The sequence below is a fragment of the Conger conger genome, chromosome 10, assembly GCF_963514075.1.
Source record: "Conger conger chromosome 10, fConCon1.1, whole genome shotgun sequence".
Classification (NCBI taxonomy): Eukaryota; Metazoa; Chordata; class Actinopteri; order Anguilliformes; family Congridae; genus Conger; species Conger conger.
In genome coordinates this window covers 2052575-2077721 of record NC_083769.1, presented here as the reverse complement: position 1 = coordinate 2077721, position 25147 = coordinate 2052575, and the positions used below count along the sequence as shown (strand labels likewise).

At 42.7% G+C, this 25147-nt stretch overlaps 1 protein-coding gene across 1 annotated transcript in view; it reads left to right on the top strand.

The window, feature by feature from the left end:
- The first annotated feature begins 5846 nt into the window (after window positions 1–5846).
- The window catches only part of syn1 (synapsin I), a 54748-nt gene continuing 35447 nt past the window's right edge, over window positions 5847–25147 (top strand). The window contains exons 1-4 of the mRNA XM_061257443.1: window positions 5847–6845; window positions 12842–12899; window positions 20738–20829; window positions 24331–24487. Of these exons, the coding sequence (XP_061113427.1) occupies window positions 6544–6845; window positions 12842–12899; window positions 20738–20829; window positions 24331–24487 (609 nt within the window). The 5' untranslated portion in view covers window positions 5847–6543. The remainder of the gene's footprint in view (window positions 6846–12841; window positions 12900–20737; window positions 20830–24330; window positions 24488–25147) is intronic.

Here is a 25147-nt window from a genome sequence, read left to right as displayed (position 1 = left end):
ACAAGGAAATTTACAGAAGCACCGAGAACAGTATCTTGACCTATGCACTGACAAGGCTTCCAACACACAATGCATTAATCTGTGCTATGGGTACTGTAACTATGGTGGTCTACTTAAAAAAAAATGTACCACTGGGTAGGCTGCTGAGGATTCAATCAGTTGATTAATTTCTGCTTTTCTCAAAATCAATTAGGTATGTATTTAGTTGCTATGTGTACTTAAAATGTACCAATTGTGTCTTGTTACTTTCTAGTAATTAATGCTCTGTAAAATCTATTAAAATAGATAATCACTGCAAAATTACATAAGTACATAGTGTATATCTGAGCTAATGGTAGCAGCCATGAAAATGTTCAGAAAACTGTACAATAACCGAGAACATCACAGCAGAGAAGATTTGTACATGCTGAATCTGTGATTTGATTGATTTCACTTTTAAATTGTATTAGTTTCTATTGTAAAATGCATAGTTTTATTCTAAATGTATTGTATGGCTTCTACTGATTTTGTTAAAAGCGAACTCTTGAAAATGAGACACATCTCAATGAGTCCTCCCTGTGTAAATACAGAATAAATAAAAATAATCTGAATATATTGTTAGTCACCATAGAAATTGTCCTTTTCCCCCCAGATTTTGTAAAGTATTTGGTTTCTTGAAAAGTGCTATATACAATTGTAAATACAATATTCTTGATTTTTATTATTATTATGTCTATATAACAGACATATTATATGAGGATGGTATGATTTAGCAGTGCAACCCACATTAATATTGTGTGGGCTCACATACACATTACACATATACTCTAAATCAGTTGTGAAATAAATGTACCAGGAACTGCAATAGCACTGATACTTTGAAGATGGAGCCTTAAAGCAATAGTTCACCAAACAATTATCAGCTGATTTCTTATGTCACAAATAGTCTAATGGCAAAATGAATTCACATTCAAAAGGATCTTTTCCATACATACATTACCTTGCTCAATCACAAATTAGTGGTAAAGATAGGAAATCCTTTGGGCTGAAATTAGCTGGTTCATATTTTTCAATTGATTTTGATATTAAGACCTATTTAACTGTTTAACATTTAGAAATGTGTGTATATTTCAAATTAAGATATGGAGATATATACTGACTGAAACAAATGGATTTTGATATTCCTCAATGACCCTATTATTTTCATTGTCATGCCTTGAATGTGACAGTGATTTTAATTTTTCTTCTTCAGGGCATTAATTACTAGAAAATAACAAGACACATAATTGGTACATGTGAAGTACATATAGCAATGAAATACTTACCTAATTGATTTCTATAAATTAATCAACTCCTGTGTTCCTCTCTCCTTACTCAAGGAGCCTGATGACAGTAGATTGGATTGAAAGACTTATTTGTATAACCATTTAAGCAGTAGGTATTTTGTTAATCTCAAATTATGTTGCCAACTCCCAAAGTATCATGTAACTCGTCATCAAATAGTAACATCTTACTGACATGGACCCCTCCTCTATCAGTGCATTCACTGTTCGACCACAGTTACCATTATCAGGCCACTGCCAAATCAATGTATTCCCCAAGATACAGTCAACAGTTCAAGAGTCCCATAAACTAGCAAAATTAAATATGACCTATAAATGGGATGAAAACAGTGGGTCTGACTTCATTTCTGCAATCATTCATTCATTAACCTAACCCACTTATCCTGAACAGGGTCACAGGGGGGCTGGAGCCTATCCCAGTATTACATTACATTTTACATTACATTATTGGCATTTGGCAGACGCTCTTATCCAGAGCGACGTACAACAAAGTGCATACCCATAACCAGGGATAAGTTCGCTGAAAGACCCTAGAGGGAAGTACAATTTCAACTGCTACCTGTACAACAAAGATAAGGACATGGGCCATTTTTTATTTTTTATTATTATTATTTTTTTTTTGAACAAACAAACAAACAAACAGAGCAAAAGTGACCAAAGTTAACTATCCAAACACTGCTTACCTAGCCAACTAAAAATACCGATACACAAAGCAAGTCACAGAGACAACAATTAAGGTTCACAGGGAGGTAGGGAGGGATGGGGAGAGGTGCTGCTTGAAGAGGTGTGTCTTCAGCTTGCGCTTGAAGGTGGGGAGAGATTCTATAGTTCTGACCTCAACGGGGAGTTCATTCCACCACCGTGGAGCCAGAACAGACAGTAGTCGTGAGCGTGAGGTGGAGGTGGAGGTTCTGAGAGGGGGAGGTGCCAAGCGGCCTGTGGAGGCTGAACGAAGCGGTCTGGCAGGGGTGTAGGGTCTGATGATTTTTTGCAGATAAGCTTGGGAAGACCCTTTAACTGCTTGGAAGGCTAGCACCAATGTTTTGAATTTGATGCGAGCCATGACAGGCAGCCAGTGGAGGGAAGTAAGCGGGGGGGTGACGTGTGAGTATTTGGGAAGGTTGAAGACCAGACGAGCTGCTGCATTCTGGATGAGTTGGAGGGGTCTGATGGCGGACGCTGGGAGGCCAGCCAAGAGGGAATTGCAGTAGTCCAGGCAGGACAGAACCATCGCTTGGACCAGGAGCTGGGTCGAGTAGGGGGTGAGAAAGGGGCGGATTCTCCGTATGTTGTATAGGAAGAACCTGCAAGACCAGGTCACCGCCGCAATGTTCTCGGAAAGGGACAGTCTGCTGTCCATCACCACGCCGAGGTTCCTTGCACTGGGTGACGGCGTGAGTGTGGTATCCCCGAGGGAAATGGAGCGATCCAGATGGGGAGAGGTATTAGCAGGGATGAATATCATTTCAGTTTTACCTGGGTTGAGCTTTAGATGGTGGTTGTCCATCCAGCTCTGGATGTCCCTCAGGCAAGCAGAGATACGGGCTGAAACCTGCGTATCAGACGGCGGGAATGAGACGAAGAGTTGGGTATCGTCCGCGTAACAGTGGTAGGATAGCCCATGTGCAGTGATCACAGGGCCAAGGGAGCAAGTGTAAAGAGACAGGTCGCCAGTCCATCGCAGGGCACACTCACACACTCATACCCACAGGCAATTTAGACTCTCCAATCAGCCTAACCTGCATGTCTTTGGACTGTGGGAGGAAACCGGAGTACCCGGAGGAAACCCACGCAGACACGGGGAGAATATGCAAACTCCACACAGAGAGGCCCCGGCCAACAGGGAGTCGAACCCAGGACCTCCTTGCTGTGAGGCGGCAGTGCTACCCACTGCACCATCCGTGCCGCCATTTCTGCAATCAGTTCTGCAGAAATAACCAACCTAATCAAAGCATTTCTTTCTAAACAATTTCAGCCAAATCTAATCAATGTATAAATCAGGCAATAAAGGAAATGTATTAATATATACCACAAGGCCGCCATCGAGACAAATGTTATACAAATTAAGAAACCTAAAGGGAAGCCTAAAAATGAAAAATAATTTGACATAGAGTGTAAAATTATTGGAAAAGAACTTAGACAACTATTAAGACACCAATATTTTGAAAAACTGAAACAATATAAGCAAACACTTAATTGGAAAAAGAAGTAACAACATAATAAATCTCTCCAAGAAATTGAGGCCTCCATTGACAAAAAACAGTTCTGGGAGAAGTGGAAAAAGTTACACTCAAAACAAACTCCTGACATTTCCATAAAAAATGGAGATATCTGGACAAACCATTTTGAAAAACTTTATCAAGAAATACCTACTTTAAATATGTCAGATGAACAGAAAAATACCCAAAAACTACCCATACCCATAAACTAAAACAATTAGAATTGGCCATTAAGAACTACAAAAACCCTTTAGATTTTGAAATTTCACAAAAATAATTCGTAGATTCACTCCATAGACTGAAACCCGGAAAAGTAAGCGGCCCTGATATGATTTGGACAGAAATCCTAATAAACAACCAAATTATACCCAAATAATTACCAACGCATTTGTGTGAGTAGTAACCTGGGGAAGGTTTTCTGCTGTATTCTTAACGCCTGAATACAGGCCTTCCTAATCGAACACAATGTCTTGAGTAAAAGTCAAATTGGGACTAAAGATCACATTTACACCCTACACACCCTAATTGATCACCATGTTCACCAAAAGAAAAAAGGCATTTGACTCCATTTTGCAGAACGGACTATATTACAAACTTTTACAATCTGGTGTAGGGGGTAAAATGTATGACATCAAATCAATGTATTCAAACAACAAATGTGCAGTAAAATTGACAGAAAAAGAACAAAATACTTCACTCAAGGGTGTGGGGTGAGACAGGGCTGCAGTTTGAGTCCTACTTTGTTCAGTATTTGTATAAAGGAATTTGCGGTGTTACTGGAACAATCTGCTGCTCCGGGCCTCACCCTAAACAACAAGGAAGTGAAATGTCTGCTCTGTGCAGACGACCTGGTACTGCTGTCACCCACAGAAAAGGGTTTGCAGCAACATCTGGATCTGCTGGAGCAATACTTCCAGAACTGGGCCCTGACAGTAAATTTAACTAAAACAAAAATAGTCATCTTCCAAAAGAAAGCTAGACGTCAGGAACATTTTTTATACTACGACTATCTAGGACTCAGAATTAGTGCCTCTGGAAGCTTTGATTCAGCAGTGAATGCATTAAAAGAAAAAGCATGAAAAGCATTTTTTGCAATTAAACGGCAATTCCAAGGAATCAAAATTCCATTTAAAATTTGGTGTAAGATTTTTGATAGTTTATTGATGTTATCATGCCTATTGCGCTATATGGATGTGAGATATGGGGTCCACTCAGTAAACTCGACTACACTAAATGGGATAAGTAACCAACAGAGACCCTGCATGCTGAATTCTGTAGACATATATTAAAAATTCAAAGGAAAACTCTAACAAATGCAAGCAGGGCAGAATTAGGCCGATTTCCACTAATTTTACCAGAGAAACTGTAAAACACTTTAAAAGGTTTGTAGAAGAGTGCAAAAAAAAAAAAAACTCTTACGAAAATGTTCATATTTTCACTCATCTTTTTAATAAAATCTACAAAACGAGTTTTTATGAGATTTTCTGGATTAATTTGAATTTTTCATGTATATTGGTCCCAGAACGGCGAAATGACAAGGCTGGCGATTTTCGTGTTTTGCATGCAAGTGTGGTTCATACATTATCTAACACCCAACACGACTGTGCCTCTGTTAATACATACAGACTGATAAACATTACAGCAATTTAACCTGTAAAGGTAAAATGCATGGAACACCCCTTCCCAGCTCAGCCCCAAATGTATTCAATCCTTGGTGAAGCCTCTGGTATAGGGGGATCCTTTCTTGAAAATTTGGGGAAAGTTTGAGAATGTATATGTTCAAAAACCTTTTTGATAGCGATTACCACACCACATCAGCATTCAATGAAAACTCTTTTAACTTTTCTTAGAGCCATATAACAAAAAAAGTGTTGTTGCATTTTAATTTTGTATACTATATTAACTTGGAACACCTTTTGGATTGTTTTCTGCAGAGACTACCTTTATAGTCTACTCCAAAGGGAGGAAGAACAAGTTGGCTAGACAATCTGTGGCGCCATGGACACAAACGCATAGCCACTGCCTACACACAAGCAGGCGCATCTCACCTTCTCCTGCCATGGCAACGCCCCGCCCTTTATTTTTAAGTGGAACCTCCCTCACGACACATCAACTCAACCTGTCTCCATTCTCGCAGAACAAACTAAATGTCAGCTTGATCTCAGTTCAGGGTTGGTGACGAGGGACGGAAGGAAAAAATAGTGTGGAACTTCAGTGGAGTGGGATGGGGGTGGCTCAATATCCGGAAATGATGAAGCCCCATCCTACCTCCGACTCCGAGGAGCACAGTCAGAAACGTCGTTAGTGTGGGCTGAGGTGGGAAAGGCGCAAGGCTCACTCACTGAGTTTAGCAATTATTTTAATTCTGTTCATTTATATATTTATGCTGCACAAAACAAGAAACTGCTGTGTGCAAATTAAAAAAGAAAATCTGTGTCTAAACCGGGGTAGCCTACAGCATCCTATGGCGGTATCAGTGCATTCACGTCCGTTATCATTTTGTTGGTATATCGATTAACATTTTATTTTCACTTGTTAGTTATTATCGGTTTAACACGATGAGGTATTAAGAGATGCAGGTCTGAGTGCGAGGAGGAATTTAAAAGGAAATGTTTTATTGTAAAGCATAGGCGTGGACTTAATACGCTAGCCTCTTCCTCTGATTTGAGGTCTAAATAAATTTTGTAATTTTATTCTACTTGTACTGTTTGCACTGCATTTCACTGGGAGCTACATTGATTCTGCTCACAGAAAAACGTGAGCATCTAAGTGTAGCCCCGGCATATCGCTAACCGCTAGTCTATATTTTATTTTAGCAGAATCGTGTTCATTTTCTCTGCACCTGGCTCTTTAGAGCTAGCCCCTATAGGAAGACACGTCATATCTGACGGAGATTAGGCTACATCCCGCTCGGGGTTGTCTCAGGACAGACACCGACTGAAAGCTTGAAAGACGGGAAATCAGAGTTTCTGTCTTTTTTCGCCGTATCTTTGAACGCCGAAATGAATTACTTGCGTCGCCGACTGTCGGACAGCAATTTTATGTCCAACCTGCCAAATGGTTATATGGGCGACCTGCAGCGTCCCGACCCGCCACAGCCTACCCCCGCTGTGTCCCCGGGCCAAACGGAGCGCCGGCAGATCAGCAGCCAGTCCGCAGGAGCCGGCTTTTTTTCCTCCATTTCTAATGCTGTCAAACAGACCACTGCCGCTGCAGCCGCAACTTTCAATGAGGCGGCTGACAGAGCCAGCGGTCCGACGAAAGCCAAGATCCTCCTGGTTATCGATGACCAACAGACAGACTGGTAAGCCGACTGAACGGTCGTATTCTCTCATAAATACTTTTATGTAAATACCTCTTTTGTCAGTACAATAGGGTTCACATAACCTATAGATTTTCCACTGCATTAATTAATGGAATTTAGGCTTTGTCAATGTGAGTTTATTGATAGCTGACAATGCATGTTCTCATCATGGCAGGCGGTCTGAACATTGCGTGGGATCTTTGATGAAATGTAGGTACACTCGTGCGCATCACCGAGCCAGATCAAAATGAGTCAGCATTATTTACGTCGATGGCCGGAAAATATAGTGTGATGTTTTCACGTAATAGCTTACGCACTGATTTCGGTTTTAGCCTAAACTGATTTAAATAAATGTTACTAAGTAATGTTACCCATGTAGCCTACTGGTAACTGGTAGCTAGAGTCTGTAGGCTATGGGTGCACTGTAATCACACGAACTTAGCTCCTGCTCTGGGAGGAAACAACGAAATAATATAGCGCATAATATCTAAGGAATAAATATTTAATGAATTGCCAAGGAGAAACACGAATGCTGTGTTTTGGCCAAGGACGCCACCAGGGGGTAGCAGTATAGAACCTCGGAATAGATGCAATGATGGTTTGCTTGTGACTCGCCGTAGGTGTCGCTCGTTACGTTCATTCACGTGTGATTTGTCATAATTGAGAAAGCAATAAGGATCCATATTCTATATAGTATACGTTTGAAACTATAAAAGCAACAAAACCTCGCGTCATGTTTTCAATACAAAAAAGCCCACGTTTAATGGCAGTTTAATCCAGCATGTAATACCACATTTTAAATTGTCAAATTAAGTGGCTAGAAGGTTGGCTGCATGATTTCCAATGTTGCAACAATTCTGTTTGAATAAGTTAGTAATTTACAAGAAGCAAATCAAAGGTGAAAATGTCTGATTTCATGAATACATTTTGGTGACTTGTGCCATGAAGCGGCACGGATGGTGCAGTGGGTAGCACTGCCGCCTCACAGCAAGGAGGTCCTGGGTTCGAATCCCGGTCGGCCGGGGCCTCTCTGTGTGGAGTTTGCATGTTCTCCCCGTGTCTGCGTGGGTTTCCTCCGGGTACTCCGGTTTCCTCCCACAGTCCAAAGACATGCAGGTTAGGTTGATTGGAGAGTCTAAATTGCTCGTGGGTATGAGTGTGTGAATGAATGGTGTGTGTGCCCTGCGATGGACTGGCGACCTGTCCAGCCCCCCTGCAACCCTGTTCAGGATAAGCAGGTTAAGATAATGGATGGACTTGTGCCATAACAGGGTAAAACTGTTTATGCTACAGTACAGTGCATGCACACCCACACATGTTTACCTAGCAACCATTATACAAGGCAAAGCACTGATCGCTTTATATTCTGAAGTTACATTCCTCTGAGCACTGATGTGTTGATAGCCACTATATAACTTCAGCACAATGTAGACATCTTAGAATTTCACCTTCCAGAGGACCTGTGACTTATTTGGGGCGTCTGATCTCATTGCTTGTTTTGTGGAAGACATTGCATCTAGCTGTCTAATCAAGCATTTCCATGACTGTTTCCGGTTATATGATTCAGGGTGAATCAAATAAATGGAAAATGCATGAACGGTACTGGCGGTCACATCACAAACATAGGCTGGGTCCTATAGATTGTCTCAGTCAGTATAGACACACTACAGGTGCAGGCTGGGTCCTATAGAGTGGCTCAGTCAGTACAGACGCACTACAGGTGCAGGCTGGGCCCTATAGGGTGGCTCAGTCAGTATAGACGCACTACAGGTGCAGGCTGGGTCCTATAGAGTGGCTCAGTCAGTATAGACACACTACAGGTGCAGGCTGGGTCCTATAGAGTGGCTCAGTCAGTATAGACCCACTACAGGTGCAGGCTGGGCGCTATAGAGTGGCTCAGTCAGTATAGACACACTACAGGTGCAGGCTGGGTCCTATAGAGTGGCTCAGTCAGTACAGACGCACTACAGGTGCAGGCTGGGCCCTATAGAGTGGCTCAGTCAGTACAGACGCACTACAGGTGCAGGCTGGGCCCTATAGAGTGGCTCAGTCAGTATAGATGCACTACAGGTGCAGGCTGGGTCCTATAGAGTGGCTCAGTCAGTATAGACACACTACAGGTGCAGGCTGGGTCCTATAGAGTGGCTCAGTCAGTACAGACGCACTACAGGTGCAGGCTGGGCCCTATAGAGTGGCTCAGTCAGTACAGACGCACTACAGGTGCAGGCTGGGCCCTATAGAGTGGCTCAGTCGGTATAGATGCACTACAGGTGCAGGCTGGGTCCTATAGAGTGGCTCAGTCAGTACAGATGCACTACAGGTGCAGGCTGGGCCCTATAGAGTGGCTCAGTCAGTATAGACGCACTACAGGTGCAGGCTGGGTCCTATAGAGTGGCTCAGTCAGTACAGACGCACTACAGGTGCAGGCTGGGTCCTATAGAGTGGCTCAGTCAGTACAGACGCACTACAGGTGCAGGCAGGGTCCTATAGAGTGGCTCAGTCAGTATAGACGCACTACAGGTGCAGGCTAGGCCCTATAGAGTGGCTCAGTCAGTACAGATACACTACAGGTGCAGGCTGGGTCCTATAGAGTGGCTCAGTCAGTATAGACCCACTACAGGTGCAGGCTGGGCCCTATAGAGTGGCTCAGTCAGTATAGATGCACTACAGGTGCAGGCTGGGCCCTATAGAGTGGCTCAGTCAGTATAGACACACTACAGGTGCAGGCAGGGTCCTATAGAGTGGCTCAGTCAGTATAGACGCACTACAGGTGCAGGCTGGGCCCTATAGAGTGGCTCAGTCAGTACAGATGCACTACAGGTGCAGGCTGGTTCCTATAGAGTGGCTCAGTCAGTATAGACCCACTACTGGTGCAGGCTGGGCCCTATAGAGTGGCTCAGTCAGTATAGACACACTACAGGTGCAGGCTGGGCCCTATAGAGTGGCTCAGTCAGTATAGACACACTACAGGTGCAGGCAGGGCCCTATAGAGTGGCTCAGTCAGTATAGACCCACTACAGGTGCAGGCTGGGCCCTATAGAGTGGCTCAGTCAGTATAGACACACTACAGGTGCAGGCTGGGTCCTATAGAGTGGCTCATTCAGTACAGACGCACTACAGGTGCAGGCTGGGCCCTATAGAGTGGCTCAGTCAGTACAGATGCACTACAGGTGCAGGCAGGGTCCTATAGAGTGGCTCAGTCAGTATAGACGCACTACAGGTGCAGGCTGGGCCCTATAGAGTGGCTCAGTCAGTACAGATGCACTACAGGTGCAGGCTGGGCCCTATAGAGTGGCTCAGTCAGTATAGACACACTACAGGTGCAGGCAGGGTCCTATAGAGTGGCTCAGTCAGTATAGACACACTACAGGTGCAGGCTGGGTCCTATAGAGTGGCTCAGTCAGTATAGACGCACTACAGGTGCAGGCTGGGTCCTATAGAGTGGCTCAGTCAGTGTAGACGCACTACAGATCCAGAGTGTAAGTAGTCGGCCAAAGAGAAAAAGTAGCCGGAGGGGTTCAGATGATGTCCCCAGGCCTCTAACACAGTTTGCAGGCATCTTGTGCATTTTAATATGTTAAATTAATCCCTGATAAATGGCTTTATTCTTAAGCATTTTGTTAATTTTATGTTCAAATATACCAACATCACATACAATTTAATCTTGTAATGCCATTAACCAGAAATTTGTTCAAAAAGAAAGAAGAAAATATGGTAATGATAACTCTTTACTTGAATAAACTAAGTATTTTAAAAGATAAATGTTTCACTTTAATGATACTGAACGATAACTCTAATATGACTATACAAATGAAAAATTGAACTATTAGGTTTATATAGTCCGTCATCCATGTCAGACTCTGACTCTTCCCAGTCCATGTCAAGAGACATGGTTGAGCTGTTTTGTTCATTATGGCATGGGCTTCTTCCTCCTCTATCTCTGCACTGCATGGAGGCTGTCTGTGAGGCTGGGGTCTCTATGGGCCTGACTGTGAGGCTGGGGTCTCTATGGGCCTGTCTGTGAGGCTGGGGTCTCTATGGGCCTGACTGTGAGGCTGGGGTCTCTATGGGCCTTACTGTGAGGCTGGGGTCTCTATGGGCCTTACTGTGAGGCTGGGGTCTCTATGGGCCTTACTGTGAGGCTGGGGTCTCTATGGGCCTGACTGTGAGGCTGGGGTCTCTATGGGCCTGTCTGTGAGGCTGGGGTCTCTATGGGCCTGACTGTGAGGCTGGGGTCTCTATGGGCCTGTCTGTGAGGCTGGGGTCTCTATGGGCCTGACTGTGAGGCTGGGGTCTCTATGGGCCTGACTGTGAGGCTGGGGTCTCTATGGGCCTTACTGTGAGGCTGGGGTCTCTATGGGCCTGACTGTGAGGCTGGGGTCTCTATGGGCCTGACTGTGAGGCTGGGGTCTCTATGGGCCTTACTGTGAGGCTGGGGTCTCTATGGGCCTGACTGTGAGGCTGGGGTCTCTATGGGCCTGACTGTGAGGCTGGGGTCTCTATGGGCCTGACTGGCTCTGGTGTGGAGGCTGACTGATCCCCCTCTACAAAACCAAAAACCATTCCAATATAATATTTCATCATTCATATGCTTCACATGAATTTAGGACACAATTGGAATCACTCAGGTCTTTCTTAATAATAAAATACCTTCTTGGTAAAATCAATTAAGCATCAATAAAATTTAGAGCATGTTTAATTCACTGATTAATTAATTTAACTCTTTATTAATGTTTCTGTTAAGTAGCCTAAATAATATGCACACCTCACATTACATAATATAAAACAAAAACTATAGGCTACATAAATTGAGACATTTTTTTAAAGACATTTGCTGCTGCGACACCAAATGACGCATGGGTTCATTAAATTACCAAAAATGCAATCGGTATAGATGAAATAATGTTACGTTGTTCAACGCCGAATGCGACGGAGATAAACAGTGGATACAGTGGTTGCTCCTGCTCGCTTATACGCCTAAGTGGCCTTACAACGTCGGTCGCCTTTGCTTTTACTTTCGCCAAGCGAAGCGTCAGTTTGTGGCGGCTAATGAATTGAACCGAATTTCAACTTCATAAATTGGCAAAGTTAGACGGTTTATATTAATGTTAACTACATTTTACAATTGCCTAACTTCACCTTTCTATGCCCTGTAAGCGACATGCGTCAGGGAATTTGTGAAATTGACGTTTTGTTGAAAATGGTGCCCGGTAGGCTATAGCCAGTTGTAAAGTTAGCTAGACATTAGGCTAGTCGGCTATGAAATAGATCACAATATAGGATAGTACTAGCTAACCTTAGGGATTGTGTAGCCTATAATACAGTATGGTTGACTTCGTTATTCTAACGTTACAACTATTTTACTGTTGAGGGTAGTTTGCTGATTGGGTAAACGCTGATAGAACTTTATGTGTTAGCTGCTAGCTATGTGAAATAGCTTCCAGAAAATACAACAAACTCACCGCTGGTGTTGATTAACTGACTTCGTTTCATCGCTTTCTCAGAGAAAATGACGAGCTGTCAGTGCAGTTTGCAGAGAGTGGGAGTAGGCCTTTCCTCTCCCAAGAGAGCACATAATTAACGTTACATTAATACATGAAGCTAGCGAGTGTGGCAATGCATTTGGCAGGGGACAATATTATAAGGATTTTATAGCTGATTTTATAGCTACAGATACCATCGAATATATTCAGTATCAATCTATGATTATGTTAATTTGGCCAATTATTTGAGCCCCTATGACTAAAAGGGCTGTAATTCCTTCACTCTTCACCCGATTTAGATGAAAATACCCTCAAATTAAATCTGGAAGTCTGCATTATTGACTTCCAAATCCAATATCCTGTGGCAGACATAACAATAACTTTGTTAATGTCCAAATATTTATGGACCTGACTGTGAATTAGGAAGACATCAATTAGTACTGTGCCTCATGCTCCTCGCTGTAAATACAATACATGGCATTAAAACATTCTGTGTCTCTGTCTCTTACTCAGGGCCAAATATTTTAAAGGCAAGAAGGTGCATGGTGAATTTGACATCAAAGTGGAGCAGGTAGGAGGCTTATTTCTTTCTTCTTTTTGCTTCTTCATTGCAACTGTATTTTCTTTCAAGTTGGTTTAAAATGGAAAATTCTGAGAAGAAGAGATGAGTTTGGCAGGAAGTCATCACCAGACTAACATGGTTACTTGGCAAACAGACAAGGAGTCCATCAGTCGATGTCTTTGGCATCGTTATCATCAACTTCAGGAATATTTACTGAAGTATCCCAACAGAAAGAAAACACAATTTCCACTTCATCAGGACAAATATTTGCAGACGGTTGTGACCGTTGATCTGTCTGTGAGACAGCTTCAGTGCACTGCGCCCTTCAGAAGCTCCGGTTATTAAATTAATCTATATTTACTTCTCATAATCACCACCTCAGTGCTCTGCCATTAACATTGTCCCCTTTCAGGGTGGGCTGTTAAAATCAATGAAGTACTCATATTTCATAACCATGTAATATTCATACTGTCTATTGTAAATGTGTAAATATTCATTTTTCATTTACATGCATCACCCAGCACCATGTACATCCTAAACAACTACCCAGCCACATCTACACCCCAAACAACTGGCCCAGCCACATCTACATCCCAAACAACTGGCCCAGCCCCAGCTACACTTCAAATAACTGACCCAGCTCCATATATACCTTAAATAACTGACAACCCCATCTACACCACAAACAACTGACCCAACCCCATCTACACCACAAACAACTGACCCAACCCCATCCACACCACAAACAACTGACCCAACCCCATCTACACCACAAACAACTGACCCAACCCCATCTATACCTCAAATAACTGACTCAACTCCAGTTATGCTCACTCAGCATGAGGATAAGAAAGCCTGAAGAACAACGGCTCTGCACCATGTTTTATTTTAAACTTTGTAATAATCACATGCGGTTTCACTTAGGCAAAGTAGGGCCCAGTATGATGAATCTAGTTTGAAAGATATACTTTGTCATTCAGTTTTGATGGTAACTCAGGCATAGGTTATCTTATTTACTTCTTCAGGAGAATATGGAGGTACAGTTCCCACAAGGATATTCTCAGTGAAGAATGAGTAAATATCTGGCAGGTAAAAAACTATTTTCACAACCTAAAATAGTTCACCATAACATTTGGAGCATTAGCATTAGCATCATCCATCACATTGCTACTATAGCTGCCTCATTATCCATGCAGTGATTCTATGAATTATAAGTTCTTGTTCTTTATTCTGCATAAAAATGACTACAAAAAGAGGCACACTATGGCAAACTGCATTAAGGGCTATCAAGGGAGTGCACACTATGGCAGAATGCTTTAACACTAGAAAGGGACTGCACACTATGGCAGAATGCTTGAACATTATAAAGGTAATGCACACTATGGCAGAATGCTTTAAGCCAATGAAGGGAGTCCAGGCTATGGTAGGATGTTATAGGATAGGATATAGAGCGAGTGTGCAATATGGCAGAATGCTTTACATTCATAAAGTGAGTGCACACTATGAAAAAGTGCTTTAAGGCTATGAAGGGAGTGCAAACTAGACAAATAATTGAAGGGCTATACACAAAGAACACACTATGGCAGAACACTATGTAGGGAGTACACACTATGAAATAATACTTTAAGGCAATGAACAGACTGCAAACTATGGCAGAATGCTTTATGGCCATGAAGGGAGTGCACACTATGCCAGAATGCGTTATGGTCATAAAGGCAGTGCACACTATGGCAGAATGCTTCAACACCTTAAAGGGAGTGCACACTGTGGTAGAATATTTCAACACTATAAAGGGAGTGTCCGCTATGGCAGACTGCTTCATGGCCATAAAGTGAATGCAAACTATGACAGAATGCATTATGCTCATAAAGGAAGTGCACACTATGGCAGAATGTTGTATGACCATCAAGGGAGTGCACACTATGGCAGAATGCTTTATGTTCATAAAGGGATTGCACACTATGGCAGAATGCCTAGTGGTCATAAAGGGATTGCACACTATGGCAGAATGCTTTATGTTCATAAAGGGATTGCACACTATGGCAGAATGCTTCGTGGCCATAAAGTGAATGCAAACTATGACAGAATGCATTATGCTCATAAAGGAAGTGCACACTATGGCAGAATGTTGTATGACCATCAAGGGAGTTCACACTATGGCAGAATGCTTTATGTTCATAAAGGGATTGCACACTATGGCAGAATGCTTTATGTTCATAAAGGGATTGCAAACTATGGCAGAATGCTTCGTGGTCATAAAGGTAGTGCACACTAGAACAGAATGCTTTAACACTATAAAGGGAGTGCACACTATGGTGGAATGCTTCATGACCAGAAAGGTAGTGCACACTATGGCAAACTGCTTTAACACTAGAAAGGGATTGCACACTATGGCTGAATTATTTAACACTGTAAAGGGAATGCACACTATGGAAGCCTGCATTTTGACCATAAAGGGAGTGCACACTATGGCAGACTGCGTTATGGCCATAAAGGGAGTGCACACTATTACAGAATGCTTCAACACTATATAGTGAGTGTCCACTATGGCAGAATGCTTTAACACTATAAAGGGAGTGCACACTATGGCAGAATGCTTCAACACCTTAAAGGGAGTGTACACTACGGCACATACAATGCATTACAATCATAAAGGAAGGATACACTATGGCAGAATGCTTTATGGTCATAGAGGGAGTTCACACTATGGCAGAATGCTTTATGGTCATACAGGCAGTGCACACTATGACATCATGCTTTAACACTATAAAAGGAGTGCACACTATGGCAGAATGCTGCAACACCTTAAAGGGAGTGTACACTATGGCACATAGAATGCATTATAATCATAAAGGGAGGACACACTATGGCAGAATGCTCCAAGGTCAGAATGATTTATGGTCATAAAGGTAGTGCACACTATGGCAGAATGATTTATGGTCATAAAGGGAGTGCACACTATGGCAGAATGATTTAAGACTGTAAAGGGAATGGACACTCTGGAAGCCTGCGTTTTGACCATAAAGGGAGTGCACACTATGGCGGAATGCTTCATGGCCATAAAGGGAGTGCACACTATTACAGAATGGTTCAACACTATATAGTGAGTGTACACTATGGCAGACTGCTTTAACACTATAAAGGGATTGCACACGATGGCAGAATGCTTTGTGGTCATAAAGGCAGTGCACACTAGAACAGAATGCTTTACCACTGTTAGGGAGTGCACACTATAGCAGAATTCTTTATGGTCATACAGGTAGTGCATACCATGGCAGAATGCTTCATGGTCATAAAGGGAGTGCACACCTTTACAGAATCCTTCAACACTGGGGAATGAATCCCATGCAAATGTTTTCGATTCCCAGCACACATACATTTTCACACAGATTTCTGAAAATATTGATAAATGGGGCCCAGGGAGTGCACACTATGGCTGAATTATTTAACACTGTAAAGGGAATGCACACTATGGAAGCCTGCATTTTGACCATAAAGGGAGTGCACACTATGGCAGACTGCGTTATGGCCATAAAGGGAGTGCACACTATTACAGAATGCTTCAACACTATACAGTGAGTGTACACTATGGCAGAATGCTTTAACACTATAAAGGGAGTGCACACTATGGCAGAATGCTTCAACACCTTAAAGGGAGTGTACACTACGGCACATACAATGCATTACAATCATAAAGGAAGGATACACTATGGCAGAATGCTTTATGGTCATAGAGGGAGTTCACACTATGGCAGAATGCTTTATGGTCATACAGGCAGTGCACACTATGACATCATGCTTTAACACTATAAAAGGAGTGCACACTATGGCAGAATGCTGCAACACCTTAAAGGGAGTGCACACTATGGCACATAGAATGCATTATAATCATAAAGGGAGGACACACTATGGCAGAATGCTCCAAGGTCAGAATGATTTATGGTCATAAAGGTAGTGCACACTATGGCAGAATGCTTTATGGTCATAAAGGGAGGACACACTATGGCAGAATGCTCCAAGGTCATAAAGGTAGTGCACACTATGGCAGAATGCTTTATGGTCATAAAGGGAGGACACACTATGGCAGAATGCTCCAAGGTCATAAAGGTAGTGCACACTATGGCAGAATGATTTATGGTCATAAAGGGAGGACACACTATGGCAGAATGATTTATGGTCATAAAGGGAGGACACACTATGGCAGAATGATTTATGGTCATAAAGGTAGTGCACACTATGGCAGAATGATTTATGGTCATAAAGGGAGTGCACACTATGGCAGAATGATTTAAGACTGTAAAGGGAATGGACACTCTGGAAGCCTGCGTTTTGACCATAAAGGGAGTGCACACTATGGCGGAATGCTTCATGGCCATAAAGGGAGTGCACACTATTACAGAATGGTTCAACACTATATAGTGAGTGCACACTATAGCAGAATTCTTTATGGTCATACAGGTAGTGCATACCATGGCAGAATGCTTCATGGTCATAAAGGGAGTGCACACCTTTACAGAATCCTTCAACACTGGGGAATGAATCCCATGCAAATGTTTTCGATTCCAAGCACACATACATTTTCACACAGATTTCTGAAAATATTGATAAATGGGGCCCAGGGAGTGCACACTTGTGGAATGCTTTAACACTATAAAGGTAGTGCACACTGTGGCAGAGTGCTTCATGGCCATACAAGGAGTGCACACTATGGCAGAATGATTTAACACTGTAAAGGGAATGCACACTATGTCAGACTGCGTTATGGCCATAAAGGGAGTGCACACTATTACAGAATGGTTCAACACTACATAATGAGTGTACACTATGGCAGAATGCTTTAACACTATAAAGGGAGTGCACACTATGGCAGACTGCTTTATGGCCATCAAGGGAGTGCACACTATGGCAGAATGCTTTATGATCATAAAGAGAGTGCACACTTTGGCAGAATGCTTTATGGTCATGAAGGGAGTGCATACTATGGCAGAATGCTTTATTTTCATAAAGTTAGTGCACACTATGACAGAATTCTTTATGGATATAAAGGGAGTGCACACCATGACAGAATTCTTTATCACTACAAAGGTAGTGCACACTGTGGCAGAATGCTTTATGGTCATACAGGTAGTGCATACCATGGCAGAATGCTTCATGGTCATAAAGGGAGTGCACACCTTTACAGAATGCTTCAACACTGGGGAATGAATCCCATGCAAATGTTTAGTTCGATTCCAAGCACACATACATTTTCACACAGATTTCTGAAAATATTGATAAATGTGGCCCAGGGAGTGCACACTGTTGCGGAATGCTTTAACACTGTAAAGGTAGTGCACACTATGGCAGAATGGTTGGAGGCCATAAAGGGAGTGCACACTATGGCAGAATGGTTTGAGGCCATAAAGGGAGTGCACACTATGCCTAAGTGGCGGCCTGTAGTGTAGTGGTTAAGGTAAATGACTGGGACAGGCCCTTAACCCTGCATTGCTCCAGGGGAGGATTGTCTCTTGCTAATCAACTCTATGTCGCTCTGGATAAGGGCGTCTGCCAAATGCCAATAATGTAATGTAAAATGGTAGTAAACATTCAATAATGTAATGTAATGTAAAATGGTAGTAAACATTCAATAATGTAATGTAATGTAATGTAAAATGGTAGTAAACATTCAATAATGTAATGTAATGTAAAATGGTAGTAAACATTCTAGGTGCTCTGCAGGCAGCTTTCACTTTCATTCCCTGTTCTCTCAGTATTTTGATAACATGCTGGCTATGTTTATAGACTGAAAGGATAGTGACTCACCTGTTCCCCAGTGTGTATGCAGATGAACTAGGCTCTGAGGTATATACACACTAATGACAGCTGCTGAGCTGATAATTGAGGAAACATCCCCTTAAACAGATTATTATTATTATTGATTATTATATATTTGATTACCAATATGAGTAAGTCGCACTATAAGGCGGCACAGTAGGTGGGTTTGATCAGATAGATGGCTAATGAGATCAACAAAAATAAGGGACGTAGTCTACCATGTAACACTGTCAGCACCTGATTGGGTAGACTGCATTCATTGCTCTTGGCAAAACATGACAGTATGGCATACATTTATTTTCTTCCTCCTAAACAGTCCATTAAAGTATGTTTCTGAAAACATGAAACAGGAAACAGGATAATAAGCAATCCAGCTGCTGAATCTTCATATTTGATCTTCAATGCCAAGTTTGAAAGTTTTGTTAGCCAGTTGAACTGCACTGGAAAGCATTTAATTTGCTTGTATGTAAATATAGAACCATCGAGCATAATGCAGCACTCGTTGGACATGCACTGCATAGAAAATGAATGAAATGCGTTGCTTATGTGATTCGTACGACAGGTCGGGACCACTCGTAAATTTTGTTCCTACCTAAGGAAAAATTCTAATTATGAGAAAATTGGTGAATGTAGCAGGTTTTCTTAAATCACTCATACAAGCCATTTAACCACCGTTCGTACAAGTGTTTTTTGCATGAGGTTTACAGTTTTCGATTTGTCCATAACTCCTGAAGCATGTGGTGGAGAATCGAAAGTCGGTCACATTATACAATAAGGTTCATGAATTGGAATTATTTAATGTAGTTGTTTATATGAATTAATGATGGATACGTTAATTAAACATGAAATGTAACTTTCATGTAACTAATTAACATGTTTATACATGAACATGAATACATGTATTCATTAGCAAACCATAGGATGAATGATTAGTTAACCATTAACAAATACATTAATTGGCTTTTTCATTCCAATATGAATTGGCAATAACTAATGTAGTTGTAAACATTAATTAATGATGTATAAATACATTAACAGAGCTGTACAGATTAACTTCTCAGTAGTAGTTGGTTAACAACTACATTAGTTCATGCTAATTCATGGAATTTTATTGTAAAGTGTGACCCAAAATTATTTTTTTGTCAGATTCCTTGGTTCATATCAAACAAAATGTTTATTCCCAAGTTAATATGCAGATGCCAAATTTATACACCATTTTGAATACTTAAATTATTCAGGGTTTATTTGGCCCATCGACACCAATTTGGGCTAGAAAAAATTTGGGGAATCTGAAGTTAAATTATTATTCATTTTCAAAACAATGGCTGCCAGTCGTCAATACATCTTGTCGCCAATTTTACTGAAACAGCTACAGCTGTGAACACTTTGTACGCACGGCCAACTTACTGAAACAGCTACAGCTGTGAACACTCTGTCTGATATTCACCAAGTACGGTACACTAATGTAGTACCAGATCCTGTGGGAGCACACACGTTTTTGGTGCCTCTGCCTATAGGTGCTGCTATAAGAAGCAAAAAGTTGTAAATCAGCGACTCGGTTTTTAGTGGGTGCATGATGGCCTCAATGGCAGGTCATCATGCAACTTGAAAGCTGGGAAATACTATGTACATTTTTTAAGTTATTTTAATGTTGATGGAATTTGTGTCTTTACAGCTTGAAAATGCATTATTGCTTGGAGCCCATTAATTACCACTTGTGGCTTTATTTATTATTACTTTTGTATTATTGTTATTAATAAAAACTGTTTTCATATGAGGCCAGAAATGTCAGGTTATGGAAAGTTGTACCAGGATATTTTAATGAGACCCTGATTACTGCTGGTGTGATGACTGGTTTTTAAGATTTAGCCTATAACTATGGTAGCATTAGCTACGATTCTGATCAATATAGTACTCTTTGAACGGTGTATTCTGACATCATGTCAGAGTTCAGAATGGCTAATCTGTAATTGATGTTACACTGTATATGATCTTAAAGTTCCAGTTTTTCCAACCATTTTTCCTAATTTTAGGCAGAATTCTCAGAAATTAACCTGGTGGCTCATGCAACTGGAAGCTACAGTGTGGATATCGAGGCAATCCGAAATGGGAACAAGATTACCAAGTAGGTTTTCATTTATTTGGAAGTTTGCTCATTTTAAACCCTGATATTTGGTGCAGTGAAAAAATCGTATACTAGCTGCATCTCTATTCAATGTGCAGTATACCAGCTGTGCCTCTATTGACTGTGCAGTACACCAGCTGTGTCTCTATTGACTGTGCAGTACACCTGCTGTACCTCTATTCACTGTGCAGTACACCAGCTGTGTCTCTATTGACTGTGCAGTACACCTGCTGTACCTCTATTCACTGTGCAGTACACCAGCTGTACCTCTATTCACTGTGCAGTACACCAGCTGTGTCTCTGTTCGCTCTCCAGTATCCTGGCTGTGCCTGTATTCACTGTGCAGTCCACCAGCTGTTTTTCTATTCACTGTGCAGTACACCAGCTGTGTCTCTATTCACTCTGCAGTACCCCAGCTGTGTCTCTATTTACTGTGAAGTACACCAGCTGTATCTCTATTCACTGTGCAGTACACCAGCTGTTTTTCTATTCACTGTGCAGTACACCAACTGTGTCTCTTCACTCGCCAGTACACCAGCTGTGTCTCTATTGACTGTGCAGTATACCAGCGGTGCCTCTATTCACTGTGCAGTACACCAGCTGTACCTCTATTCACTGTGCAGTACACCAGCTGTGTTTGTATTCACTGTGCAGTATACCATCTGTTTTTCTATTCATGGCCATGGAGAGCCACTGGCTCGGCTGGTTTTTGTTGTTAATATTCCCTTAATTACTCAATTAGAGCAGTTGACTATACAGGCAACTCACTCTACCTGGTTTCTTGGGTCTGAATTTGGTGCTGATTTTAAGATGAAAACAAGAACCAGCAGATCTTGTGGCTCTCCAGGACCAGGGTTGCTGATCCTTGCACCAGAGCATACAGTTTCTCTGTGATATAATGTATGTTACATTACATTACATTACATTAATGGCATTTGGCAGACACTCTTATCCAGAGCGACGTACAACAAAGTGCAAAGTGCATACCCATAACCAGGGATAAGTGCGCTGAAAGACCCTAGAGGGAAGTACAATTTCAACTGCTACATACACAACAAAGATAAGGACCAGGGCCTATTTGGTCTTATTTATTTTTTTATTTTTAGTCGTAATACTGCAACACGCAAATGTGTGAACAAACCCCTTACCTAGCCAAACACTGCTTACCTAGCCAAACTAAACATCCTGATACACAAGTAAATCACAGAAAGACAACATTTTAGGTTTACAGAGAGGTAGGGAGGGACAGGGAGAGGTGCTGCTTGAAGAGGTGCGTCTTCAGTTTGCTCTTGAAGATGGGAAGAGATTCTACTGTTCTGACCTCAACGGGGAGTTAGTTCCACCACCGTGGAGCCAGAACAGATAGTAGTCATGAGCGTGAGGTGGAAGTGGGGGGGTACCAAGCAGCCTGTGGAGGCCGAACGAAGAGGTCTGGCAGGGGTGTAGGGTCTGATGATTTTTTGGAGGTAAGCTGGGGAAGACCTCTTAACTGCTTGGAAGGCTAGCACCAATGTTTTGAATTTGATGCAAGCCATGACAGGCAGCCAGTGGAGGGAAGTAAGCAGGGGGGTGACATGTGAGCGTTTGGGAAGGTTGAAGACCTGACAAGCTGCTGCATTCTGGATAAGTTGGAGGGGTCTGATGGCGGACGCTGGGAGGCCAGCCAAGAGGGAATTGCAGTAGTCCAGGCGGGACAAAACCATTGCTTGGACCAGGAGCTGGGTCAAGTAGGGGGTGAGAAAGGGGCGGATTCTCCGTATGTTGTATAGGAAGAACCTGCATGACCGGGTCACCGCCGCAATGTTCTCAGAGAGGGACAGTCTGCTGTCCATCACCACGCCAAGGTTCCTTGCACAGGGTGATGGCGTCAGTGTGGTATCCCCTAGGGAAATGGAGAGATCCAGATGGGGAGAGGTAATGGCAGGGATGAATATCATTTCAGTCTTACCTGGGTTGAGCTTTAGATGGTGGTTGTCCATCCAGCTCTGGATATCACTCCAGCAGAGATACGGGCTGAAACCTGTGTATCAGATGGTGGGAATGTGATGAAGAGTTGGGTATCGTCCGCATAGCAGTGGTAGGATAGACCATGTGCAGTGATAGCAGGGCCAAGGGAATAAGTGTAAAGAGAGAAAAGAAGCGGGCCTAGGAGAGAGCCCTGGGGAACTCCTGTGGCAAGGGGCCGAGGTGTCAATACCATACCAGCCCAGGAAACCTGGAAGGAGCGACCGGAGAGGTAGGACCCGATCCAGTTTAGGGCTGTGCCACAGATCCTCGTTGCTGACAGGGTGGACAGGAGGATGGAGTGATCTACAGTGTCGAAGGCAGCAGAGAGATCTAGAAGAATGAGGACAGAGGAGAGGGAAGCTGCTTGTGCAGCATGGAGTGATTCACTGACGGTGAGGAGTGGCCAGGTCTGAAGAGTGGCCAGGTCTGAAGCCAGACTGATGGGGGTCTAGCAGGTTGTTCTTAGAAAAGAAAGAAGAAAGTTAATTAGAAGCAGCTTGTTCAATTGTTTTAGATAGAAAAGGAAGAAGAGATACCGGGTGGTAGTTCTGGATGATGGAGTGATCCAGAGTAGGTTTTTTTAGCAGCGGGGTGATTTTGCCCCTCTTGGAGGATAATGGAAAACAGCCAGAAGACAGGGAGGAGTTGACAAGGGAGGTGACAAATGGGAGAATGTGAGGTGTGAAGAGGGGATAGGGTCAAGGGCACAGGTTGTAGGGCGGTGGGAGGAGGCAGTGTGCTGAGGAGAGAGGAGAAAATGGAGAACAGTTTCCGGAGGTTAGAAGTAGAGTTCTGAATTTGTGTTTGATAGTATTTTACCTTGGTGGCAGTGACAGCGGAAGAGAATACTGCCAGGAGAGACTGGTTGGTTGAGGACTGATGGGTCTCTGGATTTTCCCCACTTCCTGGAGGTACGGAGGGTGTCAGATATCCAAGGACTGGGAGGGGATGTGCGAGGTGGCTTTGAGACAGGGGGACAGAGAACATGAGTCAAAGCCGGAGGAGAGAGATGAAAGGAAGGTGGCAGATGCAGAGTCAGTGGGGAGTTTGGAGAAGGATTTGAGAGGGGGGAGAAAGGCGGTGACAGAGGTGGCAAAGGAAGAGGGTGAGAGGGAGTGGAGGTTCCGGCGGGCTGAGGAAGTGCGGGTGGGAGGAGGGGGAGGAGGATGGGGAGGAAGAGGGAGGGAGAATGAGATGAAGTGGTGATCAGATGTATAAACCTTCCCTACCTGGGGCTACACTATAGCCAATTATACACAGCCTGATGAGAGGGTATTGTACACCAGATCTAGGGGCGATACGTGTCCCCTACACTCAGAATCTCAGTATTATGTGCAATACAACTAAACAGTTTTTTAAGCATTATTTTATGAAGTTAAACTATTTCTACATGAATTTAAGTACTTATTTAAACAAATCTAGCATATTATTTTACCCCATCTTGCCTCTAGCACTTCAGGGGACTGATTTTTGTGGTGTTTCTTGTGTTTCCAGGTGCTTCAGGCCGGACTTTGTGCTGGTTCGCCAGCACGCTTTCAGCATGGCTAAGAATGGAGACTTCCGAAATATTGTGATTGGGCTACAGTATGCGGGGCTGCCCAGCATTAACTCCTTACACTCAGTCTACAACTTCTGTGACAAGCCCTGGGTGGTGAGTGCAGCCTGGATTTGCATACTTTTCCTTTGCTCTCCTGCTGGGTGTGCCCATATATGCACATATACTCAGTGATCAGTTCATTAGGTAGACCTGTACACCTGCCAATCATGTGGCAGCATCTCAATGGATAAAAGCATGTAGACATGGTAAAGAGGTTCAGTTGTTGTTCAGACCAAACATCAGAATGGGGAAGAAATGTGATCTAAGTGACTTTGACCATGTAATGATTATTGGTGCCTGAAGGGGTTGTTTGAGTGTCTCAGAAACACAATGCACAATAATCCGTACAGTTTACAGAGTTGTATGGAGCGTCTTGTTGAGTGGTCAGAGGAGAATGGCAAAATTGGTTTAAGCTGGTTTAGCTCTCAAAAAGAGTAGGCAAGCGCAAATATTCTAATTTCATATCGATCAATCAATCAATCAGTCATTGTGGGTTAAGGCAGATTAAATATACAGCCTCTTGTTATGCTTAATAAAGTGCTGTACTCATTCACTCTGATCACCATATGATAAGTCAACCACAGCTGAAGCTAAAATGCCTTTGAATTTGCCTGAACAACTCAGTCACTTACCACATTCAGGACACTCAACAGTTAAGGTGAGGATACAATCTTCAAATGTTTCAGCATATTGCCTTCGACAGTGAAACTATGT